Source organism: Rhinatrema bivittatum, chromosome 12 (genome assembly GCF_901001135.1).
Source record: "Rhinatrema bivittatum chromosome 12, aRhiBiv1.1, whole genome shotgun sequence".
NCBI classification, from domain to species: domain Eukaryota; kingdom Metazoa; phylum Chordata; class Amphibia; order Gymnophiona; family Rhinatrematidae; genus Rhinatrema; species Rhinatrema bivittatum.
The window spans coordinates 19,968,063-19,995,521 of NC_042626.1; the positions used below are offsets into that span (position 1 = coordinate 19,968,063).

Consider the following 27,459-nt stretch of genomic DNA (forward strand, 5'->3'; position numbering starts at 1 on the left):
GGATGCCCCAGAAGCAAGTTTTAAAGGTGGACGAGTATTAAAAGCTCTGTATACCTGAATCCTGCAGCGAGAGAACATTTGCGTTTCCCTAAAGTAGATGCGCTGGTCTGTTGCCATCTCTAAATGAACAACAATACCAGTGAGGGAGGAGCAGCCTTAAAGGATGCAAACAATAGGTGGATGGAGTCCATCCTTAAATAGGCCTTGACGCAATAGCAATGACCTTACAGAATTGCTTCTTGTTGTGCCCTGGTAGCTCATTCGCGCTTGCTCCTTTCTCGGGAGGTGGATTAATCGGCGGAGAATTCCAGAGCAGTTATGGAACCCGCTGCTGCCACCTTTTTAGCTGACGTGGGCTCAGACCTAGTCTGTACCTTGGCCAGAGGAGTGGCCTTAGCAGTGGCAGCCAGAAGACGGCTATAGCGCAGAATTGGTCAACAGAAGCAACCTCCAAGGCAAATCTCACAAACATGCCCTTTAAAGGATCACTCCTCTTTGGAAGTGAATTGGAAAAGCTGGCCAGTAAATGGGGCGAATCGCCGGTACCTTGGCTACCAGAAAAATAAGAGAAAGCAAGTTACAGTGCAGCTTGCCCAGGGGCTCCCAACGCTTTCACCCCTACAGAAACTCGACATTTTCAGAGGTCTCAGTCCTTTCAGAGATAGCAACCCAAAGAGGGTCAGACTCGTCTCGACGACACCCCCCCCCCCCCCATATGAAGTTTTGCTTACCCACCCTCGGAACAAGGAGATAGGGGGTCAACTGTCCTGCTTCTACCAACGGTGGGTCAAGGTTCACTTTGGACAAATGGGGTACTAGAGGTCATACGAGGATATATTGCTGGAATTTCGCAGCACTCCTCCGGACATATTCATATCATCTCCTTGCCACTCTCAGCGCAAAAGTAGGCAGTGTAGGTCTACCCTGTTAAGGCTCCTCAGGATGAGGGCTATAATCCCAGAACCTGTTTCCCAGGAAAATATGGGGCGTTATTCCATCTATTTCATCGTACCCAAGAAGATACCTTTCACCCCATCCTGGCCCTCAAGACCATCAATCGACATCTACAAATTTCATTTCTGCATGGAAACCCTACACTCCGTGATAATGGCCGTATAATCGGGAGAGTTCTTAACCTACTTGGACCTATCCGAGGCCTACCTAAATATTCCAATCCAGCCAGAACATAAGTTTCCTACTCTTTGCGGTACTGGGTCACCATTACCAGTTCCTGGCACTGCCCTTTGGTTCGCACCGCCCCCAGAGCATTTTCCAAGATTATGGTGGTCATAGCGGCAGCATTGAGAAAAGAGGGGAATCCTGGTGCACCCGTACTTGGACGACTAGTTTATCCGGGCAAAGTCTGTGGAAGAATTTCCGGGTGACCAATAGCACGAACTCCTTGCTTCAGGAACATGGGTTGTAAATCTGGACAAAAACAGTCTCAAACCCTCCCTGTCCTTGGAATATCTAGGAGTCCAGTTCGACACCAAACAGGGCAACGTCTTCCTCCCGACCACGCAGATAAGGAAGTTTGTCCCAAATGCGTCTGTTAATGAACACGATATGCCAGACGGTGTGGAGCTATCTTCAACTCCTCTGTTTGATGGCGACAACCCTGGAAGTAGTGTCTTTGGCGAGGGCACACATGTGAACACTTCAACGCTCCCTGCTGTCAAGTTGGAACCCACTGTCTCAAGACTATTTGATTCACCTCCGCTTACCGATGGAAGTATGCTCTCTGCTCCAGTGTGGCTGCAGGGAAACTCATCTGGGCAGGGATGTACCCCTATATCTTCCGAACGGGCTGGTCCTCATGACAGACGTGGGCCTCCAGGGCTGGGGAGCTCACTGTCAGGAACTGATAGCCCAGGGGCATTGGATCAAGGAAGAGGCGCTCTGGAACACAAACCACCTGGAAGCCTGGACAGTCAGATTGGTGTGTCTACATTTCAGCCACATACTCCAGGGTCAAGAATTCCAGGTAATGTCAGACAATGCAAAAACAGTAGCCTACATCATCCACCAGGGTGGAACCAAAAGCCAGCAAGTGTCTCAGGATAGATCTCCTTATGAAATGGGTGGAAATACATCTACAGATGATCTCAGCCTCCCACATCGCCTGAAAAGACAACGTCAGAGCAGACTTTCTAAGCAGGGAGAGTCTGGATCCAGGAAAGTTGGCCAAAGCCTTTCAGCTGGTGGTAGATCGCTAGGGTCTCCCATCCATCGACCTGCTGGCTGTATCTCGCAATGCTATGGTCCCCCGATTCTTCAGTCGCAGAAGAGATCAGTTGACCCTGGGGATCGATGCTTTTGTTCAGACCTGGCCGGAAGAGAAGCTGCTATATGCCTTCTCTCCGTGGCCTCTCCTGCGCAGGGTCATTCACAGAATCGAGCGCCATAGGGGATTAGTTCTACTAGTAGCTCCAGATTGGCCCAGGTATCCCTGGTATGCAGACATGTGGACTCCTGATGGAGACCCCCCTATGCCTCCCACTGCACAGGGACCTGCTACAGCAGGAACCGGGCCTTCACAAGGATCCGACTTGATTCCGTCTTATGGTCTGGCCCTTAAGCGGGCCTGCCTGCTGAAAGGATATTCGATGGCAGTAATTACTCCCCATGTGGAAGTTTCTCTACATCCCTAGCGTATGTGCAGGTCTGGAGAGTATTTGAGGCCTGGTGCGGAGGAATGAGGTATTTCCTCTTGAATGCTCAAAATCCCACTAATTCTGGAATTTTTGCAGGACGGCTTGAATAAAGGTTTGACCCTTATCTCCTTGATGGTCCAGGTAGCGGCGCTTCTCCTGTTTCAGGGGGCGAGGTGAGGGAACCTGCCTGTCGGCTAATTCGGACATGGCCCGTTTTCTGAAAGGGGTGAAGCACCTGCAGCCGCCCCTATGGTGGCCGGTTCCTTGTGGAATCTTAATTTAGTACTGGAGTTTTTGGCAGGGCCCTCCTTTTGGCCACTGCGCAGTCTTTCCTTGCATTTATTAACCCTGAAAACGGTGTTCCTGGTGGCTATATGTTCAGCATGTTGCATCTCTGAACTACAGGCCTTGTCGTGTCGGAAACCGTTCCTCCGATGACTCCAGGAGCGTTACAGCTTTGTGCTGTTCCATCCTTCTTGCCCAAGGTAGTCTTGGAGTTTCATTTGAATCGGTCCATTTTGTTGCCATTCCTAGATAAGCATAAGGTCTCAGAAGAATACCGCCGCCTCTGCCATTTGAATGTCAGATTTTTGGTGCAGTATCTGGAAGTTTCAGAAACCAGTCCGAAAGATGGACCACCTGTTTGTCCTTGACGGTGGGAGGAAGCGGGGTGAACCAGTATCGCGGGCTGTCTTACTTGCTGGATTACGGAGGTGGTCACAGGAGCCTATGTGGGAGGCAGGAAAGCCATTAACCCTTCAGGTTAAAGCTGATTCCACTAGGGCTCAGGCGGTCTCATGGGCGGAAGCTTAGACTGCTGTCTCCTGTCGACATCTGCCGAGCAGTGACAGGGTCCTCCTTGCTCACCCTCTCCGTTTCTATCCCCTGGTCGTTCAGGCCCGGGAGAACGCAGCCTTTGCAAGGGCAGTGTTAACCGGACCACGGGCAGCCTCCTGCCCCGATCAGGAGTAGCTTTTGTACATCTCATTGGTCCTGAGTCCATCTGGCTACACGCTAGGAATGGAGAAATTACTTACATGATAATTTCCTTTTCCTTAGTGTAGACAGATGGACTCAGCATCCCACCCACGGCTGTCCAAGAAGGGGTGCCAAGGATTCGCCCGTGGAGTGGGTATCGATTCCAAGAGATTACGAGTAAGCCGTCATCAGGTCCCTAGATCAGGGCATCTATAATCTTATTGGGGTTCAGTGTGTGTTTGAGTACAGTTACGGTTATCCATTTTTAATGTTTTTTAATAGTATGTCCACAGTGGCTTTTGAAGGATAATACTGAAGGGGCTGAGGTCACTGCGGAGGGTGACGTCAGCTTTGAAACCTTGCTCCAACTCCATCTGCTAGCAGGGGAGCATAAACCTGTTGGTCTTGAGTCCATCTGTCTACACTAAGGAAAAACAAAATTATCAGGTAAGTAATTTCTCCATTAAGTCCTCATTGAAGAATCTTTGTCCTGCTGCCCCTCAACCCCTAGCTGACCTCTTCACTGCAGCCACTTGCAGAAAGCTGAATCTAAATATAAGAACATAAGAAGGTATTTTAAGGGTAGGGGAAAGATGGCTGATTAGTGGGCAGGGCTCTCAGGAGCTGACCCGTGGGTTTCTTCTTTCCAGCACATCCGGATGGTGAGCCAACCGAGGGGCTCATGTATGAAACCATGTGCAACATCCAGTCGCAGGCTGCGTCCACAGTGCTGGAAACTCCCAGAAGTCTCAGGTATGTAGGCATAGGTGAGAAGCTCTGTCTGCTCTATTGGCAGGTCCTGTTTCATGTGGCATTCTCTGCTTCCAGCTCTGGCCATATTAACAAAGGAAAGCGTCTGTATGCTAGGAGAGGAGATAGCACACATGTGCGTCTCAGTACACATTACAGGGAGAGGCTTGTAACTAACTAGGAGTTGTCATGTTCAGGCTGATGCATGCTGAAGTCCCTTCTCATTTTGTGATGGCACAATCCTACTTTTCCTCTATCAGGTTACTAAAAACTAGTAAGAAAATGGTAATCTTGCCCTTTCTCTGCCTACTGAAAGTTGTTAGGTAGCAAACGTCTGTGGAAATTGGCTCGATTCATTCCAGAAGTGGCTTGCCTTTTTCTGGAGTGCTTTTCTTATAAAGTTTAGAGGAATTGTGGTTGGGTGAGAGTTGCTTTGTCAATGCAGATTGTTGTAGTAAGAAGGGAGGCTGAATTATTAACCAGAGCTCCCCTGGTTTCCTGCCACAGATTTTAAATTCTGTGGAAAGTGAGCAAAATCTGTGGCAGATTTTTCAAAATTCTGTGGCAAGTTTGCATAATTTTGCATAAAGATTTTTTTTACATTGTTAAGCTGGCTGAATTAGTCATCACATGTGGTTTATGTCATCTGGCAGCACCAAATGGATTCGACTCTCCAAGGTAGTAGAGCTCTACTGAGCATGTGCGGGAGTTCCGTGTGGGCATTGCCTCGTGAGCTGCCTCAGTCATTTTTGTTTTTTTGTCTGAGCTCAAGCACGGACGCATACTCAGTATCTCCAGATATTTTTTCTCTAAATCTTCAAATTTCTTTTCCTTTTGATACTTCTCAATATTTTTCTTCAGAATTAGTTTTTGATAATTGCCTCATTGCCTCTGCAAAATTCACAGCAGCACTTTTTTCAGTGCTAAGAAAAAACAAAAAGAGAAAAAAACTTTGCCGCCTCAGTGAGTCTGGCAAAAAGAAACATACCAACCCCACCATGAGTGGAAGAACAGCATCTGTGCCAAGGTAATGTCCCTCGAGGATAGGCATGAGCTTTGCTATCGTTGCCTTGGCCTGGACCACAATAAGGCAAACTGCTGTGCCAAGGTAATGTCCAGGCCAACTTCCTCAACTGCACTTTACTAGAACCTGGGAATAGGAGCTGAGCTCAGCAGTTTTTTTGCAGAATTTGTTGCAGGTGGGTCAACCTTGGATGGACTTGATGGCAACCCCGGCGAAATACAAAGATCGGCCATTTCTTCAGCCACTGGAGAGAGCAGGGGATAGATGCCCCTGGCCGGAGTGGTAACTTGTGTACGCCTTTCTTCCGTGGACACTCGCAGGCAGACTTGCTACAGCGGATGGAGCTGGAAAGCAATAGAGTCATTCTGGCGGGGGGGGGAGGCTGGCCCGCTGGATAAAGGGGAGAGTAGAGACTGCTTATGTGCTGAAGGGCAAGAAGTCTCCAGAGTTTGTTGCGCACTCATTCCATCTGGGCTCAGTCTTGTCTTGGGCGGAGGTGCATGCACTTGCACTGGCTGACGTTTGCAGGGGCGGCCACTTGGTCTTCGCTGCACATCTTTGTGAAGCATTATAGGCTGGATGTACTGGCACAGGAAGATGGGTCTTACGAGTTGGAGGGTTCTCTGAGCAGCCCTTGCTTCCTCCTGTCCAAATAGATGATGCTTTGGTACTTCCCACTTGTCATGGCTGGACTGGTGTGGCAGGACACGATGGAAGGAGAAATGTCCTTACCTGTTAATTTCCTTTCCATAGGTCCTGGACTGGTGTGGCAGGACTAATCTGGGAAGCGAGCCTGTACTATTTCAGAAGGCTTGCATTTTGTCTTGGGATTGAGAGATTTTCCTGGTCTTGTCTTGTCTTTGGTGTTGGTTTTTCTTTCCTTGCTGCTTCTTTCCATCTGTTCCAGGTTGCAGAGAAGCTTCTTGGTTTTCATGTTGACGTTTAATTGGCTTTCAGTTGCTGGGTTCTGATCCGAAGCTTTGTCAGAAGAATACTGGAGTCTTGCTGCTAGCAGCTGTGATTTCACACAGGAAAACAAGGGTTGCCTGCCTCCATCTGCTGGTAGGAGGAAATAGCTCGCTGGTCATGGCTGGATTGGTGTAGCAGGAATAAGGGAAAGGAAATTAATAGGCAAGGAAATTTCTCCCTTTATACTGCTCTCTTTGGAAGACACCTGTTTATGGTAAGCAAACTTGCCACACATCTGACTATGCAAAAGTCATTTTTTTGGTTTTTTTTTTTTAATTGAAAAACATTCATTGTTTTTAAACAATATTTATACTATAATCAAATAAAAGTGTACACCAGCAGTTGCTGACTTCCAAAAACACATCCATGTCTTTGTACAACGGTTTTATGATTGCCCACATATGCGGGTATAAAAATGAAATTCTTCTATAGGGACATGACTCCATCCAGGAGTTATAGGCAACATCATCCTTGCTTTGATGAGGATCTAAGAGATCTTTGAGGGAACAAACATGCTGACGGCTTTCTCTGTCCTACTTTACCTCCTCCCCTACGCTCTTGTTTATTTCTGAATCGGAGGAAGAGAGGGGTGGGGAGAAAAATGGAAGGAGAAAGTTCCATGCAGGCTGTTTGTGAGGGGCTGGAGCAGAGACTGAAGGTGGACAGGCACTCCGCAGCTTTCTTCAAAGATTGAATTAAGATTGTTTTATTTTACTTATTTGTTTTGATTTATAGTCCACTTTTGTGAAAATGTTGACTCTGTGGCAGCTAATTATGCAGATTTGTCCTATGTCTTGGCTGCACGATAGCCGGGAGGATAGGGGCACTTGTAATGGTGTCCATCTGTCTTTCCAGGTGATGAGTGTGCAGTTGTAGAGGATGTCAGGAATGGACCGGAGGAGTCTGAGAACGAGGATAGTGGGTATGATGTCCCCCGACCGGCCCTGCCTGTTGCCCCTGCACGCCGCACTCTCTCCGATATCTCCAATGCCGCCTCTGCCTTCAGTCAAGCATCTCTGGACAGTGATCCTTTGGCCTCAGGCGCAGGCAAGTGATCTGGCCACAGTTCAGGGTGTGAAGATGGTTTGCATTGTCTCCAGAGTTCTCTTATGGATGCATCCTTTCCCTCTCTGCCTTCCCTTTCACCCGGGGGATACACAATAGCAAAGCAGTAAGTAATGCTTCTGTTTCCCTGCAGGTGTTCTAGATGCATCCCAAGTTCCAGAACGGCCTCCAAAAGCCTTTACCCCGGAGGATCAACTCTGAGCGCAAGGCAGGGAGCGCTCAACAATCTCCTGCCCTGTGCCCGCAGCAGCTGCTGTCCAGCGAGATCGAGAGCCTCTTGAACCAAGGCTACTCCTACCAGGACATTCAGAAAGCCCTGCTGATCGCACAGAACAACATTGAGATGGCCAAGAACATTCTGCGGGAGTTTGTGGCCATTTCCTCCCCTGCCCACGTGACCACATAGCGCCAGTGCAATACGCTCCTGGTCTCTGCGGACCAGTGCTGTGAGTTAGGGATCTAGGAGTGTGCGGAAGACCACCCTTGCCCCTTCCACAGGTCGCGCTCATGTGCATCTGGAATCGAGAGTAGCAGATGGTTGTGGATGCTGCAGCAGCTCCTCCTGGGAGTGAAAAGGGGTAGGGCTGCAGCGTTCTTCTGGGAGGCCGTGGCACTTTCTCCTAGGGATGGAGTGGAGAGCAGTGATTGCTGTCGCCAGAGAGGGGGGTGGGGGGTGCAGAGCTTTCTCTTAGGATTGAAGAGGGCCGGGGCTGTAGAGATTGCTCCTGGGAGTGTTATGCTGGGTCCCTTCTTGCTGTCCATGTTGTGACAACTCTTAAGGTTTACCAGGGGGGTCACTGGTATCCAGAGCTGAGTGAGGGAGAGAGAAGTGGAGGTTGGGTTGCTGTGAATTTAGGAGAAGGTCTTGATGTAGTGGGTTGGGGAAGAAATCCTGCAGGGTAACTCATTTTTATGGGTTGTGTTTTGGGCAGCACTTCTGTCTCTTCAGTCTTCTAGACATCATTGGCCGGCCTGATGCCCAGATATAAGAGCCATTTGCAAAATGTCGGTGCCAGGCTGTATTTCTTGCTAACGCCCTCCTCTCCATGCCTCCTATGATGCATCCTCTTCCCCTGGTGCACCTGCTGTCTTCCTCTAAATCCCCCTCAAGTATTACTCTTCTAACCCACTCCCGGCCCATGGATGCTGCTGATGTATTGGCCTCATGTTGTTGTTTAAACTGCAAAGCTTTGAAGAGCAGGTGGCAGGAAAGCCTCCTGCTAGCTGGAGATAGGAGTGGCAAATGAGGTGATCTCAAGGTGCTCCGGCACCTGGGAATTGTCCCGCCCTGGTTGACTGGGAAGCTCGCCTTTCTTAGCCTCATCTCATTCTCTGTCATTAAATGTTAGGGCCCGAGTCCTCTCTTCCACATTCTGCGCACCCGTTCTTGGTCCAGTTCAGCTTGCTGGATTGGCCTCTTACTAGAGCCACATAACACACACACACAGCGAGGAATGTTTTTGGGGTTTTTTTGGGCCTGGTAGTTTCCCTCCTGACTACTTTGGCCTTCCAGCTCAATTGGAACCGGCCTTGCTTGGGCTGCCATTTACCTGGAATATTTCCCCCGTGTTTATTCTTCTCCCAGTTTAGCCAAGTCTGTGCAGTCACGGTCCTTGGCCGGGGGCCATGCATCAGGGATCCTTCCAAACCCCAAAATCATGGACCCTAAAACCAATCATTAGGAGTTGGCATTGCGCAATGACACTTTTTTTTTTTTTTTTTTTTTTAATCCTAGCCCCCCCCGCCCCCATCACCGAGCCATGAACACTGCCTCCACAGTATCTCCTGTGCCAGCTGACCCAGGAAGCAGAAGATTTCTGGATGTTTTGTATTAAGTAGACTTTTTTTATTTCACGAAAGTTTCCCCTTTGACTCTGGATGGCGCAGTCTGCCGTGCAGATCGTGGTCTGCATTTGTTGTGACGTTTGATATACGTTTGATGGCGTTGGATGCCAGTAAGGTGTGGGGGGAGGGGGGGGGGTCCTTGACACCTCGTCGTCCAAGATTCCAGGTCCTTTCCTCGTTAGGCTCTACTGGGTTGGGTTCTCTGGTACTGCCAGGACCCGAGATGCAGGTCCTTGGTTTAGGGTGGACGTGTTACGGCGTTTTTCAGTCAGGAAGTGCTGTTTGGCGCGCATCTTGCTCTGCTGGCTCAGTCAATGGCGCTGTCTGGAACAGAAGGGGCTGGGGAGGGAGGGGCCGTATCACGTTAGTGCTCATGGTGTATGGATAAGGAGAGCAGTGCTGGAATTATTGTGGGTGGGGGCGCTGTCTGGAACAGAAGGGGCTGGGGAGGGAGGGGCAGTATCACGTTAGTGCTCATGGTGTATGGTAAGGAGAGCAGTGCTGAATTATTGTGGGTGGGGGCGCTGTCTGGAACAGAAGGGGGTGGGGGAGGGAGGGGCCGTATCACGTTAGTGCTCATGGTGTATGGTAAGGAGAGCAGTGCTGGAATTATTGTGGGTGGGGGCGCTGTCTGGAACAGAAGGGGCTTGGGGAGGGAGGGTATCACGTTAGTGCTCATGGTGTATGGATAAGGAGAGCAGTGCTGGAGTTACTGTGGGTGGGTGGGAGCAGGTGGGGTGCCCTTCTGGGCTGGGGGTTACAGTGGGGGAAGGAGAGAGCGCCCAGCTTTTTGCTCGGCTGGGAGTTACTATGATGATGGTGGGTGGAGGGGCGTGGGGCCGGGGGTTACTGCGGTGGGGGCAGAGTTGTGCTGCTCCCTTTCCAGGCTGTGAAGGTTTCTTTTGCTCTTCTGTCAGCTCTCGGTTCTCGATTAGGTTTGTGACTGCTGAAATGTAAACAGGTGGGTCAAAGGGCTGGGAATGTGTGCGTTTGGGGTTCAGTTTTGGTTTGTTTTTTTTAACCATGAGATGTTTGGCTGTTTCTGGAGAAGGGGTTGATGGTAACCCCTGCTCAGGATTTTCATGGACTGTTTTAAAAATATGATAGTGACATGACTATAAGAAGTTTCTGATAGCAGTATTTAATCCTCTCAGACTTGTAAAGATTAAGAAAAACAGAAGGTAAATATTCTTACAAAGAATAGCTGAGCTTTAAGGTTTATTTGGTTGTTTGTCCTGCAGATTTCCTTATTAACGTGTAGAGTGAACTAATGTTATTTATTTTTTTTCATCATATGCTGCCCACTGAAGAGCCTTTTTGTTTTTTGATTTCATTTACCTGTTCAAAATTTTTTTTATTTTTAAATAAATTTGCTTTATTGTAGCATACCTATATGTGCACTGGTATGAGGTGGTGCGTGGCGATGTGAGCGCGTACGAATGCGTGTGTGTACCGACACGTGATGATGCATTTCCTGTGAGGGCTCGCGTGTGTGTGTGTGTGTGTGCGCGTGTGTGCAGGCCGGTGGCGGTGTAAGCTCTCACAGAGCTGGGCACAAGTGACTTAGTTCTGATGATGAAAGGGGAGCCCTTGTACTTAATTCCTGTGGCTAAAATTCCACCAATTCAGGCTTGTGAGAACCCCTGTGGCCCTTGGAGACTGTCCCCCCAGCATTGACTGTAAACCTGATCTAAAATGAGAGAGCTCATTGCCAGAGGGATGTACCAAGTAATCAAAGTTGAGAGTTCAAATTCTCCTCTCACCTGGCAGCCACTGCTCAGTTAGGCCTCCTTCCACACCCGGAGACTCCCTGAGCTGCTGACCAGCATCCCCATTTCCACTCTCCTGAAAGGGTAAGTTAAAAGGGAAAGGAGGACATCCAGCCTGTGGGAAAAAGGGTGTCAAAGCTACTGAGCTTTCTAGGAATGCACTGAGCTGAAGAGGAATTCGGAAATCCAAGGCCGCCTCAAACTTCCATATCTTAAACTTGACTTTCAATACTTGTGAGAACTTTGTGCTGCCTTGGTGTGGTTTGGCTGCTGGCTGCAGTGAGCTGCCGAATCCACCCCCCACCAGCCGCAGGGACAGCTGCAAAATGCTTTGGGTCAGCGCCCAGAAGCTCTTGGCTTGCAATCTCGCTGTGCAAATGTGCATTCCCTTCCTGGGACAGCACTGAAGTAGTGACAGCTGCACCCTAACTGAACTAGGCCGCAGCGGAGCTGGTGGTGTTTTTATTTTTTGGTGTGTGCGATATGATTTAGTGTTGGGGGGGGGGGGGGTGTTGGATTTGTAGAGCATATCTTTCAGGACCTGCCCAAGAATAGCTTTCATAGAAGGAACAGGGACTTCCCAGAGACTTTTCTTGAGTGGCGGCACCAGCATTTCTGAGATTAGCCGGCGCCGAGCATAGATGGAATTTTTTTTTCGTCTTATGCCTGCTGTGCTGGGTCAAGGTGGTGCAAGCTATGGATCTCTGTTTTTGCTGTTAGATCAAGTAACGCCAGCTTAGCAATACGTGTGCTTTTAAAACCAGTTCTGCCAGCTGTACTTAGAAATGCCTTCTAGTAGAGATCTGGGGGACAGGAAGTGCAGAATTTTACACAAGTGATCAGTTCTTTCCCACAATCTCCCATCACTTGAGTGCCCCATCCAGAAAGTTGAGAGACTCAGAAGTGACCATGTAAGAATCTGGCTTTTATTACCATGTATTTAAAAAAAACAAACCCAACAAAACAAAACAGTTCAACAAAATCACTCTTACACAAAAACCAACAAACTTTTATGCAATAAACCCCCATTCTGCTCCCTGCTGCATGGCCTGTGCTCCCTTTCTCTGTGTGTGAGCCAGCAGCTGCCCCTGGGATTAGCTGCCCCACAACCACCCCCCACCCCTTCCAGCAACGCTGTCTGTGCTGCTGAAGGGTGTGCACTCGTCAGGAATCCTACAAAACAAACTTTCCTTGATCCTCTGGCCTGCAGAAAACCTGCTTAGGGGTGCAGAGCTGCTGTAAAAATACACACAAGCCACCCTCAGTCACACAGCAGCTTGGGGACTGTGCTGAATGTGCAGGGTTGGAATGGGTTAGTTTGGGAACAGATAAGTGGAAGGGCAAGGGACGAGTCTTTGTTTAGTACCCAGGCACAGAGCACTGTTCTGATGCCTCCTGAGGCTGCTGTCTTTGTTCCTCAGCTGCTTTGCTGGGGACTTCACCAATGCTTGTGTGTAAAGCACCAAAACCTTATTTACAAATGTGCTGAAATTCAAACTAAAACCAGCGGTGAAGTTGGGAGGGAAGGGTAGAGGCAGTGCTCTCTGTCCCCCTCCCTTGGCTCCTGCTGTCTTGGGGTGAAGAAGAGGAGGTCACTCTGCACCTGCTGCAGGTTTCTTGGAGGAGGGGGAGTTGCCTGCAGGCCGTCTCGGGGAGTGGAGGGCAGATGCTTGAAACACTTCCAGGCTCTATCGTATCAGTTCCTCAGGTCGATATACTTCTCTCCCTTCAACCCAAGAAAGACAAGAGAAAGAGTCAGTCTGCGCTGAGCACAATGAACGGAAAAATGGAGGAGGATAGGAGTATAGCAACAGAATGCCCAGGTTTGAGTCTCTGATGTGCAGGAAACCCTCTGCCTATCTCTCACTATTCTGACGTATATATAGAACCCTGAAACCAGGTACAGCTTTAGGTGGAGCGAAAGGGACTTGCTCTCGGCCATCAGTGTTGGTGGGAGTAGTGGGATTTGAGAGCCCATCTCCAGGTTCACAGGTGTGCCTATCCTCTCACTCATTCAATTCTAGGGAACTAGAAACTTTCCTGGGGAGAGGGGGAATGCAATTTTGAAACTGCACTGGGACAAAGTCAAGGACTCTGCAACTGTGTTCAGAGAGAGTCTGTGCCTACTTTCACTTTTAAGCTAACTTTTGGTGCAAAGTACCTCCCCTGCCCTAGACCTCCCTCCAGGAAATGCCTCCCCTAAATGCAGCTAAAGAAACCCCACGCATTCGTTTACCCATATTGAGGGAGGCTATTTTTCAATGGAGATTTATGCCTGCAAATCATTGTTTGGCCTGTGTCAGATAAATTGTCAGCTCCAAGAAAAGGAAGTCACCGAACACCACAAACAATGTTATTTGGTAGTTGTGTTCAGCTGTTAGAACAATAAAACAGTGACAGTGGTAACGCAACTTTCCCTTCCAACACATGCCTGCCTCGGAGAAAGCACCTGTGCCGGTTGGCTGATTTGTTGCAAAACTGGGAAGAGATCCTTGCAAAGACCAAATGGAGACTACACATGTGCAGATTACATTTACCTAATTTACAGAACGGTGTGCGCGGCCCAGCACACCATTTACCATGCGATTGGCCGCGCGTTTCCAACCCGCATCTATTACCCCTTATACTGGAAGGGGTAATAGCGTGTCGAAAATGCGCAGCCAACCCCCTGAAAACTAATAGCACTCATCACATACAAATGCATGTTGCTGAGCCTATTAGTCACTTGGGATACTGAAATTATCTCTCTCAGAAATTAACACCTGCCCTTAAATTCTAAGCAACCCAGAGAAGTGTACAGAAAAGAAGAAAATACTGCTTTTCTGTAAACACTCTGCCTTAATATGCTAGTGATTGTCAGAGGAACCAAAAATTTAAAAAAAAAAATAAAAAAAAAAAATTTAAATTTGCCTGCCAGTCCGTAGATTTCCAAAACAGACGCTCAATTTTACCGGCATCCATCTTCCTAACCTGAAACCGATGCTGGTAAAATAGAGCGTTGGTTGGTGGGACCCGCTGACAGCCACCTCTTTGCTATTGTCCCTAGTGCCTCCTCATTAGCTGACCCCTTATTTAAATAGAGAATCGCACGCCTGCTCTCCTGCATATTTTTGCAGTATCGGCCTGTTAGCTTTTAGAGAATCAATGTAATCATTGGTAACTTCATTGCTTTGTGCAGGTGGCTTGTTCTGAGCCTTCTGCCGTGCAAGCAAAGTGCTGCGGGTCTTGGTAAATGCAGGGGGGTGTTCTGTGCTTGTGCACCAAGCTCCAGAGGAGATTTAGAAGCTTCCCTGGTCGGGGAGGAAGTTTGGATATGAAAGTATTTTTGTAGAGTTTAGACGACATTGGTGAGGGTATACTATTTATTTCTCTAGAATCTCTAAACCCATGGAAGGGTTTTAAGCTCGGCAGTACCTTCCAGCTGGTGCATCTTTGCAAAATTATTAATGTGGAAAATTTTACCTGAAAAGTGTTTTAATCCTCCTGTGGATGCAAAATCTATATTTAATAGGGTTTTGTTACTTTCTAAGTGATTATTAGCTGCTAAGCTTAATCTCAAACCAATAAACTTTGTGACCAAGGTTGTAGAAAAGAGTGTTTTCTGTTTGAAATGTTTACCTGACATGGGTCCTGTTTTATAGGATGTTTAAAAAAAAAAAAAAAAAAAAAAAAATTTCAGGTGTGTGTGGTATTTAGTGGAGCTGAAGGAGCCCCCTACTCCTAGTTTCAGCCGCAGCCCGTGTGAAGCTTGCCTGCAGGGTGGCTTTGTGTGATAGGGCAAGTAGCCACTTGCCCAAGTTATTCACAGGATCCATAGCCTTACCCTTCTCAGGGCTTTTCTGGATGTACCTGGGTTAAAACTGGTTTTGGTCATTTAAATAATACGGTACCTTCTGTCCTCTGATTACACCAGTATTTCTGGACTAGGGTGACATTTTCCATTAGTGCATGTAATTGCAAGCCACGCAGGCTATTGGAGAATTGCCCCCACTAGGCCCCTCCAAACTGCCCTGCCTCCATTTCCCCCCTCCTCTTCACACTCTGTTGTCTACTTCCATGACAAATTAGTTTTCCCCACTGCATTCCTGTGCCCCCCCCCCCCCCATCACATCACAAACTGCCCCTAATCTCTCCTCCATCTTTACTCTGGGTTCCTTTGATTTCTCCCCCTCAATCTGTCATAACCTCAGGCTTTCCCTTTCCACAGTAACTCTGCAACACCCGTGCTGGACTACCAGCCCTGCTAACCATGGGTCTGATCTCCTCCTTGCTCTTTTACCTGCATTGCTTGGCTTTCTGGTATTGCTGACTTCTGGATCCACCTCAGTCCCTTGCCTAACCCTGTGCTGACCTTTGCATAGCTAAGGTCAAAGGACTTTCCTTCATCTTCATTGGCCTGTCTGCTGCCTTTGCCCCCTAGTCATCACCATCTACTCTTTGACATCCTATCCTCACTTGAATTTTGGAACTTTGCTCTATGTTGGTTCTCCTCTTACCTCTCCCACTGCACTTTTTATCACAGCACCAGAAACAAGAGAACTTAAGGTAACAGACTACATTTTAAAAGGTTCAGCTGGGCTCGCCCCTCCCCCTTTCTTGCCAGACTAAATGTGGGCAGGCGCCAATCATAGCTGCATACGTTCAACTGGCTAAAAGGGTGTGTGTGTGTGTTTGTTTGGGGGGGGGGGGGGTAGAGTTTATAAACGGTTTTAGCTGGGTGTATTTTTTGAGCCTAAATCTAATTATCAAACCCTTTATCTAAACTTGTCATTTCCTACCTAGACTACTGCAGGTCTCCCAATGAACCTATTGTCTCCATGATACTCTGTTCAAAATGTAGCTGCACCACACCACATCCCCTGTTTTCACAACCATGTAACTCATCATCTGGAGTAATCACACTGCTTCCCCATCTACTTCCACAAGCAGCTCAAACTTCTGCTCACAAGTGCCTTCACGCTGCAGCTTCTTCTACGCTCCTCCTCCCGTCCGACCGGTGAGCTGCTGTTTTGTGCCCTTCACCATGGCTGACTCCACGCTTTCCACCTTGCTGTGCTGTATTCCTTGAACAACCTCTCAGAGTTACTGCCTCACCCTCCTCCTCTGGCCCTATTTAAGTCCAGCCTAAAATCCCACCTTTGTGAGGTTGCTTTTATGCCTTAAACCCTGGCTCTCTCTCTGATCACAGCGTTGTTGGTTTTAACTGTGTTTTCTCTAATAAATAAGTTGTCTAGTGCCTCTTATTATTTTGTCTGTCTCTTGTGACTAAATCAGAAAGGGCAGAGCTTGCATCTTATGTGTCTCTGTATAGTGCTATGTAGATCTAGTACCACTATAGAAATAAGTAAAAAAAAGTCAGTGAAAAGGTCTGAGCATCCTCCTTATCGCAGCTTCTCTAGAGGGGCCCTATTGACCGCTACTCTGTTTTTTGTCCAGTATACAACTTTCTGTCCTCTCCTCGCCAGCTTGTTTACTAATTGATGCCAAACAGTGTCAAAAGCCTTCCTAGGGTCTAGATCAGCAACAGCTGGTTCTTATGTTCTGGACCTGCCACTTTGGTGCCTCATTAAAGAACTCAATCAAGTTTCTCTGACAGGCTCTTCCCAGTGTGAGCTGGTGCCCTGTAATCCACTTATTTTAAGGTACTGCACCATCTTTTCTCTTAAGCACCTTGAAATAATTAAAGACCAGGGCACACGATGGATTCCCAAAGCGAAGAGCTGGTCAGAATGGGTTTTGTTACCTGTGTGAGTAAAGTGGAGGGCCATGGAAGTTACCAATCTGCATTACTTTTGCTGCTATTCCCCCCATGAAAAGACTACATTGAACTGAAAACCAAGGAGGGAAAAAAAGGGTCTGCCACAATTTGAGGCTGCTCTAGATTTTATTACATTTTTTAAAATAAAAATCTAGACCAGGGTTTCCCAAACCTGCCCTGGGGCCCCCACACCCAAGCAGCTTTTCATGATATCTGCTGCAATGAATATGCATGATATAAATGTGCATGCAAGTCTCATATGCAAAGTTATATCATGCATATTCATTAAGGATATCCTGAAAATCCTACTAGCTATGGGGTCCCCAGGACAGGTTTGGGAAGCCCTGATCTAGACTGCTCATTCTAGACCATATTCTACACTCAGCCAACTGTGAAAATTTAAAAATAGCCTCCAATGCTATAACCATTCCCTGTATACCCTGACTGGAATGGAGAGGCAGAAATCTAAACCATTACACATAACGCCAGGTTTTTAACAAATATTTTTTCTCTCATCCCAAATAGGTTGTGGGTTCATATTCCACACTGGCCTAGACTATTTTCTTCTTATTCTGCATATAGAAAAACAGATAGAAATCCACTCTCTGCTAAACTACTCCAGCCTATTGTACACCTTGTAACTAGCAAGGGGGTTCGAAAGTGCTCTAGGCTATGTTTTTCAGTGTGCAGGTAAAGAGAAGGAGATGCACTGAGAATATTATAGACTAGTTTAACTAAAAATAACTAGCTAACATTCTATACTCTTTTGGGTTCTTTTCACATGTGCAAATACATACTGGCTAGTCTAGACTCTGGTACTCACCTATTCTAGGCTATTCCCAATGGGGCGGATTTTCAGAGCCCTGCTCGCGTAAATCCGCCCAAAACCGGGCGGATTTACGCGAGCAGGGCCCTGCGCGCCGGGAAGCCTATTTTACATAGGCCTCCCGGCGCGCGCAGAGCCCCGGGACTCGCGTACGTCCCGGGGTTCTCGGAGGGGGGCGTGTTGGGGGGGCGGGGCCGGAGCGCGTGGCGTTGCGGGGGCGTGTCGGCAGCGTTTTGGGGGCGGGTACGGGGCGTGGCTACGGCCCGGGGGCGTGGCCGCGCCCTCCGTACCCGCCCCCAGGTCGCGGCCCGGCGCGCAGCAGGCCCGCTGGCGCGCGGGGATTTACGTCTCCCTCCGGGAGGCGTACATCCCCCGACAAAGGTAAGGGGGGGGTGTAGACAGGGCCGGGTGGGTGGGTTAGGTAGGGGAAGGGAGGGTAAGGTGAGGGGAGGGCAAAGGAAAGTTCCCTCCGAGGCCGCTCCGATTTCGGAGCGGCCTTGGAGGGAACGGGGGGAGGCAGCGCGGCTCGGCGCGCGCAGGCTATACAAAATCGATAGCCTTGCGCGCGCCGATCCAGGATTTTAGTGGATACGCGCGGCTCCGCGCGTATCTACTAAAATCCAGCGTACTTTTGTTTGCGCCTGGAGCGCAAACAAAAGTAGGCTGTTCGCGCTCGTCTGAAAATCTACCCCAATGTGAAAAAAGACATGCTACACATGTAGACTATTTTAGACTTGTTCCAGGTATGTTCTGGTTACATACATGATACATTTCCAGATCTGATGAAGCAAAAGCCACAACTTACAAGGAGACAACTAGCATTCTAAGCATGCTCCAGATATGTTCTAGGTCTAGTCTGGATACATTCTAAATGTAGTGTGATCTCTGTCTTGAATGTGACACAGAGTTCTAGGTATGTTCTGATATGTTCCAAACACATTCTAGATGTGTCAATGCATTCACCCTAAATATGAGGCAGCCAGAGTTCTAGTTTTTCTAGGTACGTTCAAGGTATGTTCACAATTTTACCCTGCAAACATCAGAGATGTTGGAATTCTAGTTGTGTTCTAGGCATGTTCTAGAGCATTCTAGACTCAAGACAAGGGTTCTAGCTATTTTTAACTGTGAGTCAGGCTTTGTCTTGAATGTGACACAGCATTCCAGGTATGTTCTGGATATGCTCCAGACTCATTCTAGCACTATCAATGCATGTATCCCAAATATAAGGCGGCAGCCAGCATTCTAGCTGTTCTAGGTATGTTCACAATTTTACCCTGCAAACATCAGATATGTTGGAATTCTAGGTGTGTTCTAGGTGTGTTCTAGACTCAAGCCAAGGGTTCTAGCTCTTTCTAACTGTGAGAGTCAGGCTTTGTCTTGAATGTGAGTGTCAGCATTCTAGGTATGTTCTGGATTATGTTCCAGACTCATTCTAGCACTGTCAATGCATTTACCCCAAATATAAGGAGGCAGCCAGAGTTCTAGCTATTCTAGGTATGTTCACAATTTTACCCTGCAAACATCAGAGATGTTGGAGTTCTAGGTGTGTTCTAGACTCAAGACGAGGGTTCTAGCTCTTTTTAACTATGAGTCAGGCTTTGTCTTGATGTGACACAGCATTCCAGGTATGTTCTGGATATGTTCCAGACTCATTCTAGCACTGTCAATGCATTTACCCCACCTGTAAGGAGGCAGCCAGAGTTCTAGTTGTTCTAGGTATGTTCTAGGTACGTTCAAGGTATGTTCACAATTTTACCCTGCAAAACATCAGAGATGTTGGAATTCTAGGTGTGTTCTAGGTGTGTTCTAGGTGTGTTCTAGACTCAAGACAAGGGTTCTAGCTCTTTCTAACTGTGAGAGTAGGGCTTTGCCTTGAATGTGAGTGTCAGCATTCTAGGTATGTTCTGAATTATGTTCCAGACTCATTCTAGCACTGTCAATGCATTTACCCCAAATATAAGGAGGCAGCCAGAGTTCTAGCTGTTCTAGGTATGTTCACAATTTTACCCTGCAAACATCAGAGATGTTGGAGTTCTAGGTGTGTTCTAGACTCAAGACAAGGGTTCTAGCTCTTTTTAACTATGAGTCAGGCTTTGTCTTGATGTGACACAGCATTCCAGGTATGTTCTGGATATGTTCCAGACTCATTCTAGCACTGTCAATGCATTTACCCCAACTGTAAGGAGGCAGCCAGAGTTCTAGTTGTTCTAGGTATGTTCTAGGTACGTTCAAGGTATGTTCACAATTTTACCCTGCAAAACATCAGAGATGTTGGAATTCTAGGTGTGTTCTAGGTGTGTTCTAGACTCAAGACAAGGGTTCTAGCTCTTTCTAACTGTGAGAGTAGGGCTTTGCCTTGAATGTGAGTGTCAGCATTCTAGGTATGTTCTGAATTATGTTCCAGACTCATTCTAGCACTGTCAATGCATTTACCCCAAATATAAGGAGGCAGCCAGAGTTCTAGCTGTTCTAGGTATGTTCACAATTTTACCCTGCAAACATCAGAGATGTTGGAGTTCTAGGTGTGTTCTAGACTCAAGACAAGGGTTCTAGCTCTTTTTAACTATGAGTCAGGCTTTGTCTTGATGTGACACAGCATTCCAGGTATGTTCTGGATATGTTCCAGACTCATTCTAGCACTGTCAATGCATTTACCCCAACTGTAAGGAGGCAGCCAGAGTTCTAGTTGTTCTAGGTATGTTCTAGGTACGTTCAAGGTATGTTCACAATTTTACCCTGCAAAACATCAGATATGTTGGAATTCTAGGTGTGTTCTAGGTGTGTTCTAGACTCAAGACAAGGGTTCTAGCTCTTTCTAACTGTGAGAGTAGGGCTTTGTCTTGAATGTGAGTGTCAGCATTCTAGGTATGTTCTGAATTATGTTCCAGACTCATTCTAGCACTGTCAATGCATTTACCCCAAATATAAGGAGGCAGCCAGAGTTCTAGCTGTTCTAGGTATGTTCACAATTTTACCCTGCACACATCAGAGATGTTGGAATTCTAGGTGTGTGCTAGGTGTGTTCTAGGTGTGTTCTAGACTCAAGACAAGGGTTCTAGCTCTTTTTAACTATGAGTCAGGCTTTGTCTTGAATGTGACACAGTATTCCAGGTATGTTCTGGATATGTTCCAGACTCATTCTAGCACTGTCAATGCATTTACCCCCAACTATAAGGAGGCAGCCAGAGTTCTAGTTGTTCTAGGTATGTTCTAGGTACGTTCAAGGTAAGTTCACAATTTTACCCTGCAAACATCAGAGATGTTGGAATTCTAGGTGTGTTCTAGACTCAAGACAAGGGTTCTAGCTCTTTCTAACTGTGAGAGTCAGGCTTTGTCTTGAATGTGAGTGTCAGCATTCTAGGTATGTTCTGGATATGTTCAGACTCATTCTAGCACTGTCAATGCATTTACCCCAACTATAAGGAGGCATCCAGAGTTCTAGTTGTTCTAGGTATGTTCTAGGTACGTTCAAGGTATGTTCACAATTTTACCCTGCAAACATCAGAGATGTTGGAATTCTAGGTGTGTTCTAGGTGTGTTCTAGACTCAAGACAAGGGTTCTAGCTCTTTTCAACTGTGAGAGTCAGGCTTTGTTTTGAATGTGACAAAGTCATAGCTCCAGGTATGTTCTGGATATGTTCCAGACTCATTCTAGCTGTCAATGCATTTACCCCAAATATAAGGAGGCAGCCAGCATTCTAGTTTTTCTAGGATCATTCTAGGTACATTCATAATTCACACTTTTACCCTGCAAGCATCAGAGATATTGGGATTCTAGGTGTTGTCTAGAGCATTCTGGACTCAAGACAATGGTTCTAACTTTTTTATTTTATTCCTGCTCCTTTCAGCTTTCCACTCATCAGAACCATGGCTGGGATTTGGCAGTATAAGCCTTATTTTATATCCCCTTCAAACTCATTTAATCCAGTCATTGCAGAAACAGTCTTCAGTAGTGTAGGAAGGAACCTACAATCGCTCCCAGGCTTCTTTTAGATACCTGTATTCATGTAGAGGTGGCCAACTCATCCTCAATAGCCACAAACAGGCCTGGTGTACTGCCTCCATTATATGCAAATCTCTTCATGCATATTTATTATGGATATCCTAAAAATTAGGCCTGGCTATGGCTCTTGAGGTCCAGTGTTGACCATTCCTATATTCATGGGCCCTAAACTCAGTCACTACTGCTTGCGGAGCAGGACTTTCTCCTCTCCCTCATTTTCTCTCCCCATTTGGGTGCCAGTGCCCTGAATGTCATTCCTTACTGCTGGGGCACTCCCCGAAACAGCCGTTGCTTTCCATACTGCATTGTTCCTAATGAGCCACATGCGACCCAAATGTCCCCACTATGCTGTTGACCATGTAAGACTATGAAAACATTGTGGGAATTAGGGCACTGCACAGCTCAAATTCACCAAGCGTGGCTGAAGGGTCAGGGCTCATGCCTAAAGCTGTGCCTGATCGATCAGGGTGGTGTGCTAGTTGATATAATGTTACTGCTTAGCTAATGATGCAGATGATGGCTGGAGGGAGCATGCACCCTTCTTTTATCACCATGGGGAAAAAAAAGCGAACATTGTTTGGAGAGTAATCTCTCCCCAAAAGACCAGTCTCACTTCTCCTGGGCTAGAGCAGGCCCGACCTAATCTTTTGACTACATAGCAACACATCTGCAAACCACACAACTATCATGGGGCAGGCTATGATTGCCAAGTTCTATGAAAATAGATCACATACATGCTCCCACCACCATATGGGTATAGAAAACCAGCCCCTATTCTACACCCTGATACATTGAATAAGAAAAAAAGAGCAACCTGAAGCTCCCTCAACTGTGCAAAGAATCCATCACAATTATAGATGTTGCTAGATCTGAGGTTCTCAACCCACTTCCCAGGACATACCAACCCAGTCAGGTTTTCAGGATCTGCACAATACATATGCATGAGATAGATTTGCATACAATGGAGGCAGTGCATGCAAATCTACCTCATGTATAATCGTTTTGGATATCATGAAAACCTGTTTTGTGCTCACTCTGCATAAATTGCACATATTTCTATAGTATCTTCCACTCTTTGTGAATATAAAAGACAATGCTAGACTATTTTAAAGTGATGCTAAAAAAGTCACAGTCCTACATTTCTTACACGCTGCATGGGAAGAAGAGGAAAGGCAGAATGAGGAAGAAATGAATCACACTAACGCAAAATAATTTATTTCATAAAATCACATTTTCAGTTATCTTAAAAGTGTAATAAATTAAAAATATTTTTTTTCACAATTTATATGATATAAAATGCATTGTTGGTCCCTGAAGGGCTTTAAAATGTGCTTTTGGGGCTGTAGCTTGGACTGCTTACCCTTGAACAGGGGTAGGCAACCTCCAGTCTGCTCGGGTTTTCAGAATATGCATGAGATAGTGCCGTATGACTGCGGTTTCAAATTGTATGCAAGTTTAGCTCTCGCACATTCATTAGGGATATGTCCTGAAAATCTGAACAGATTGGTGTCACGCGGACAGAAGTCTGCTTCCCTGCTCTTGAATGTGTTTTATATCTAGTATTAAAACATTCTGTAAAATTCAAAACCAAAAGATGAATAGTGTTGTTTAGAAGTGCTGGTAGGTGGGACTTTTCTGACGCTGGAGGTCAGAAAGCAAGAGGGCTCATATAAGAGACTGACCAGCTGCCAAAACCCAGACGTTACCACAACTACCAGATGCTGCCCTGCATCATCACTGTTGCTAAAATGGCCTTCCACTACCCCTTCGGCTGAATACGCCCCAAAGGAAGCAGCTATCCTGGGAAGCGAGCATGACAGCTTACACTACACGGGAGAAGCAGGTCTAGGTAGTGAACATCCAGATAGGAGCCGAGCAAGGCAGAGGGTGGAAATGGGGGAAGCTGCTTGTGCTGAGCACAGGGGAGGAAACAGAACTAAAATCAAACAAAATGAAAAAAACAAGACCTGGGAAAAAAACAAAACTAGCCCAAAACTGAAACGAAAATGACACGAAAAGGTTTCTCCTGTACACCCCTTAAACCAGAGCTAGAGTAGTGTAGGCAGGGTCAACTGGGCAAACGAGGAGGAGCAGATGGTCCTTTATTGGATAACATTTACACTGTTAGTTCCTACATTAAGAAACTTCCTCCTGGGACACCGTGAAGCATCGCAGCCATGTCTCTTTCTTGGGGGCTACAGGACAGGCAGAGAGAGAGAAATGTGCAAACTGATTTCTTTGGAGAAACAAAAAAGATACCAATTCCCTTCCAAGAGAAACAAAAGCTTGTTTTCTTAAGAGTTAGGGGCGGAGGTTGCGTGTGCAAAGTTAGAATTTACACACATTTATCCTATTTTATAAACCTCGAGAGTATGCGCGTCCTTGCATAAATGTTAACGAGGGGAAAAAAGGGGCGTTTCGGGGCAGAGTTCAGGAGTTGGCACACAAAAGAGGTATACACGCACGCACTACTGAACTTGTCCGAACATTTTTACACTCGCACGACTGAAATCAGACTTGCCTTTTGTCTGTAATTTTCGGGTGGGAGGTCTGGGTAAATTGGTGGGGATTCAGGGTGAAGTGGTGAAGGTCTGAACTGGTGGAGGTGTCGGTGACTCCATGCCTGCATGCATGTATTCTCAGCGGTGGAGGACGAGGATGCTTCATAGAACGGCGCCTTTGCCTTTAATTCTGGGTTATTACGCGCACACACTATTATAACGATTATACATGTAAAACACGTGTCTGCCATTTTATAAAATGGGTAGAGAAATAATGCATGTTTCTGCATTACAAACATAACACGTGCATTTGGGGGCAGAAATACAAGGTATTTTATAAATGGCGCAGCTCCCGCCACACAGTTTATAAATCTCAATGCATCCAGTTACGCATGCAAATGGCAAACTGCAGACGGTTTCAAAAGTTGGGCTCTTAAATGAATAAAATGTTTGATCATGAACTCTGTTATTTTTCCAGCAGTTATCAACGCATTTTAATCAGATCTTAAAAAGGGGTTGAATTAGCACACGTTGGAAACTTGTGAGCAGTCATGCCAATCGTCAAGGCTTCAACTGTAGAGAAAAAAAATGATAATTTGGAAACTCAAACTTTGGGACTTAAGGTAAAAGCAAAACAAAAAAAAAAAATCACAAAAATACAGCAAAATTTGTACAGTGGGAAGTAATTAAATCTGAAAACAATCCCTGTCACCTTCTTTTTTTCCAATCCTTGATGATTGCTGCTACTGCTCACAAATTTCCAACATGTGCTGATTCAATGCCCTTTTTCTGTCTATTACTGTGTCCAACATAAGCGCGCTTATTCGTCTGGGTAATCAGATCTCGAATCACAAAGCTACAAAGCCCCTGACTACATCGCCAGATGCTAGGGGCATTCGGACCTCTCCCCATCCGCTGTTCCCACATTTCAGAGCGCGAGCTCCAGCCCCCAGCGAGCGGCACTTGAAGAGCAAGATCCCCAGTCTACCTGGGGAGGTGCATTCCAGAGCAGGCCCCGCCCCCCCGTACCTCCCCCATTGTCCCTGAGACAGTGCATCCCACAGTGAAGGCTCCCCCTTGGCTACCTCACCTGGTCTCCTGGCAGCGGCTTCTCTCCAGTGGGGCCTGGAAGCAGCTCGGTCTCTTCAGGCGCTTTATCCGACTTCATCTCCACCACGATGTCCTCCGGCTGCGTGCCCGGCTTTGTGCTGCCAATGAGAATAGCACATTTCAAAAGGCTTGCAGGGGGGGGGGAAATAAACTCAGTGCTGGGCCAAGCAGACAGACAAACCCCCTCTTAGTTTTCTGCACACATTGAATTTGCCAACTGGTGTCAGAATCTTCTTAATTTGATTTTATTAACCTTAATGTTTAAAGAAGACAAAGCCATTTTCCCCCAAGTAAGATGGGCTCATCCAAAATCCGCCCTCCTGCAACCAGCTCAAAGCCGGCACAGGTCTCCGTGGTGCATGGCGCTTTTGGCCAGGCTGCGAGGTGGTGCTCCCAAGAGACACGGTGAAGTCCAGAGAGGTAAGTGGCGCACGCCCATGACATTTCCACAGGCACGCAACGCCTTTCAGCAATCCCCACTACAGAGAAGGTGGACAGTACTTTCCACTCATTTTCACTAATTTTCTAAGAGAAACAAGCCATGTTGTCTGGTTTTGAAAGTTAGAGCGCATAATACATGAACTAGAACCGCCCTCACAATTTCCAGTCTTCAGAGTATCCGAAAATTGCCCCTATTTGTAAATTAAGAAGATAATTTTGAAAAACCGCTGAGCAGCTAATAATCCCAGCTCTTTTTAGCTTGCTGGCTTTAACCTAATTTTCAGAAAACTAGCCAAAGTCGACAAAGCCAGATAAAATGTAGCTGCTGTCTAGCTGTTGAGCAGCTTTGGAAAAAAAAAAAAAAGGCCCTTTCCCACCCAAACATCACAAATGTTGCCCACTGGACCAGCAGCCCCTTCACACACACCACTCCCCAAACCTGATAAATCCCATGAAACCAACACCTAAGGGCCAAGACTCTGAGTGTACACACATAGGCTTCTGGAAGGCCCTCACTCACCATCTTTAGCTATCCTGAGTGTATCTGAATGAACTGTTCTGGAGTCTCTCATTCACTCCATTTACCAGCCCAGATAATGCATGGTTGGAAGTCCCTGAGATCTGTCCTGAGTGTACATGACTGAACTGTCCCCAGAGCCCTCATCTGCTGCACTTGCATGTCTTGAGGATACCGAATGGCTGGAAGTTCCCAGGGTTCTTCACACGGGGCCCTTGCTAGGAAAATTGGTTCTTACTTGCTAATTTTTGTTCCTGTAGTACCACAGATCAGTCCAAACTCCTGGGTTTTGCATCCCTGCCAGCAAATGGAGACAAAGTTTTACTGACACTGCTACATAACCCAGTGTGCCATCTGCAGTCCCTCAATATTGACCTGTACCCAAATCAAGATAATAATCACTCTCAAAATATTCAACATTAAACTCCCCCACGAACCGGAGGATGGTGATGCCTCACGTAGCCAAAAAAACAGAGTGGAAAACCAACTAACAATCTGCAGTAAATGCCAACCAACAGAATGAGTAGATGACTCTCCCCACTTCCATGGGTGGGTCTCTGGACTGATCTGTGGTACTATAGGAATGAAAATTAGCAGGTAAGAACCAATTTTCCTTTCCCTGTGTGCACCCAGACCAGTCCAGACTCCTGGGATGTACCACCTGGAGAGTCCCGCTTGCAGAATACTTTCACCAAAGGCCATGGAAGCCAGAGCCCCAACATCTAAACGATAGTATCTGCAAAAGTGTGCAGCGATTTCCATGTCACCGCCCTGCAAATCTCCTGCGGAGAAACCTGCTGGGCCTTGGCCCAAGAGGTTGCCTGAGAACATATCAAATGGGTTTGCAACCCTTCAGGCACTGGTTGACCCTTGGATATATAGGTCAAGCCAATCGCCTCCTTAAGCCACGACGAGCCCTCCTTGGACCATTCCACAGAACAAAAAGGCGATCTGAGATTCAAAAGTCATTAGTAACCTCTAGATAGCTCGCTTCACGTCTAAAAGCCTAAGCTCTCTTGCGTGAGGCATGGAGGAATCCAAATCTGGAAAGGCCGGAAGTTCCACAGTCTGATTAACATGAAATGCCGACACCATCTTAAGCAGGAAAGAAGGCACCATACGCAACAACACACCGGACTCTGAGACCTGCATATAAGGATCCCAGCAAGATAAAGCCTGGAGCTCTGAAATCATCATAGCTAAACAAATAGCCTCCAGGAAGATGATCTTAAGGGTGAAATCCTTCAGG

General features: G+C 46.9%; 2 protein-coding genes across 2 annotated transcripts in view; one reads left to right on the plus strand and one right to left on the minus strand.

Annotated features, from left to right (window-relative positions):
- The window catches only part of LOC115074286 (E3 ubiquitin-protein ligase CBL-like), a 53,451-nt gene extending 44,463 nt beyond the window's left edge, over window positions 1-8,988 (plus strand). Inside the window, 3 exon segments of the mRNA XM_029573604.1 lie at window positions 7,211-7,422; window positions 7,574-7,611; window positions 7,613-8,988. Coding sequence (XP_029429464.1) covers window positions 7,211-7,422; window positions 7,574-7,611; window positions 7,613-7,846 — 484 coding nt within the window. The 3' untranslated portion in view covers window positions 7,847-8,988.
- Window positions 8,989-11,958: 2,970 nt separating this feature from the next.
- Window positions 11,959-27,459, minus strand: part of LOC115074287 (cell surface glycoprotein MUC18-like) — a 29,286-nt gene continuing 13,785 nt past the window's right edge. The window contains exons 8-9 of the mRNA XM_029573605.1: window positions 25,233-25,350; window positions 11,959-12,780 (exon numbers count right to left, since the gene is read on the minus strand). Of these exons, the coding sequence (XP_029429465.1) occupies window positions 12,751-12,780; window positions 25,233-25,350 (148 nt within the window). The 3' untranslated portion in view covers window positions 11,959-12,750. The remainder of the gene's footprint in view (window positions 12,781-25,232; window positions 25,351-27,459) is intronic.